Here is a 1,852-nt window from a genome sequence, read left to right as displayed (position 1 = left end):
GAGAGATGGAAATATGTCACCTAAAGTCATTAATGTTTTGGTGTCGGGCCTGTCTTTAGGATTTGGCTGTAAAAGTAAATTTAATAGGGCTTGCATCTGTTTTCCATATCTTTTAATATTAATTGACTTCAATTTTCCATTAGCAATTGATAGTACAACGTTAGAAATCTGAAACAGAATAGAATTTAAAATATTATCTTAAAGCAAAATTGATCTTAATATACAGTTCCTTCAAACATTTTTTCCATTTGACAAAGCTCATATAAAATGCATCCTAATGCCCAAATATCACTTTTAGTGTCATAAGGTTTTCCATCACATAATTCAGGAGCAACATAATTATAAGTACCAATAATAGTTCTTGCTTTATTATTACTGCAAGATATATAAGTTTAGCATCAGAAATAAGTAGAGAAAAAAGTTTAACATCAAAAGGTAATCACCAGGTTAGTGGTTATACTTACTTGTAAAGTAATTTTGAAATACCAAAGTCACCAATTTTTATTACATCCTGATGAATACCAGTCAAAAATATATTTTCACATTTTAAATCTCTATGGATAATACCTTTTTCATGTATATGGTTTAACCCCATAAGTATTTGACAAAAAAAGTTTATTACAGTCTAAGATAAAATAATTTTAGATATGAATCAATAAAACTATTCAAATTTCAAATAGGTACTTACCTGGGGAGATAAATATTCTGGTATTTTTTTGGCAATGTATTCTTGTAAACATCCATGTTCAGCATATTCCATCACAATATAAAACGCGCAATTCTTAACGTAACTATCATGGTAGGCTATAACATTAGGATGGTCAAGTGATTTCAAAATTGATACTTCATTTTTGGCATTTCTTAAATCGTCTGCATTTAGATCCGTAACCATTTCTTTAATCACTAATTTTTGCTTGTTATGTTTTCTTTGGCATAAATATATAGTCCTACAATTTATTTTAATATTTATAATTTTAACTACTAAATAAATACCTTTAAAAATATACCCAAAGGTCCCTCTGCCAAGTTTTTGAAGCACGTCGTACATATCCATTATAAATCTTTAATATACGCGCTTTTGGGTAGAATACACGATACAGTATCTAAAAGTGTTTCTCTAAACTGTTTACAGATGTTTTATACATCAATATTTTTTTATATTTTTTGTCTTGTATAAATAAGTACTAAAGGTTATCATAGACGTTTTGTTTAGCAGTTTTGCTACAATTTTATTATTAAATAGTTTTCCTCCCAACTGTAAGTCAATTATAGTAACTATTTGTTATGTATTTTCTTGATTTTTTCAATAACATGTATTATCTATCATAATAGATGTAACTCTGTAGATAGAAACTATATATTGATAATATATTGTTTCCCTATATTTATAATATATATATACAGGGTGTTTCAAATAACATGTGCCATCTCGCGTGGAGAGAGTTTTGTAAGATCTAAGGATTCCTCACACCAAAATAAGATTTATTTTTCATATCAACATAGGTCCGATTGGGCTTTGTTTTGTAGTTACAGGGTGTTAAAGTCTTAATATTTTTTCTATTATAATTTTCTTCCAATATTAAATAAAATAATACGACCAAATGAAATTTTGAGGGTAAAAGTTACTATAAATGCGACATATTTTAATGCTAAAAAGGTACCCACAGATTCATCACGGACATGCATATGGGTCATCACTGAAATATTTTCCAAAAAAAACCATGTCCGCCACTGACTTTTTTCTTTTGATAGCAAAATTGTATAGGCCGTTTAATGCCAATTAAAAGTCGTATCTTGTTATTTTGTCGATTTCGATCTCCTTGATGAGATAAACGCAATTTTATTAATCACA

The 1,852-nt window shown here is 28.2% G+C and overlaps 1 protein-coding gene across 1 annotated transcript; it reads right to left on the bottom strand.

The window, feature by feature from the left end:
- Positions 1 to 3: 3 nt before the first annotated feature.
- LOC115875345 (serine/threonine-protein kinase Nek8-like) lies at positions 4 to 1,471 on the bottom strand (the record flags this gene model as incomplete). The annotated part of the gene is made up of 5 exons (XM_030890768.1): positions 1,008 to 1,471; positions 689 to 947; positions 465 to 625; positions 225 to 375; positions 4 to 168 (listed from the first exon to the last, which is right to left on the bottom strand). Coding segments are annotated over exons 1-5 (783 nt in total), but the record flags the coding sequence as incomplete, so codon positions are not given.
- Positions 1,472 to 1,852: the final 381 nt, after the last annotated feature.

Source organism: Sitophilus oryzae, unplaced genomic scaffold (genome assembly GCF_002938485.1).
Source record: "Sitophilus oryzae breed Bouriz unplaced genomic scaffold, Soryzae_2.0 scaffold_1375_pilon_pilon, whole genome shotgun sequence".
NCBI lineage: Eukaryota > Metazoa > Arthropoda > Insecta > Coleoptera > Curculionidae > Sitophilus > Sitophilus oryzae.
This window is presented reverse-complemented; position numbering and strand designations above follow the sequence as displayed.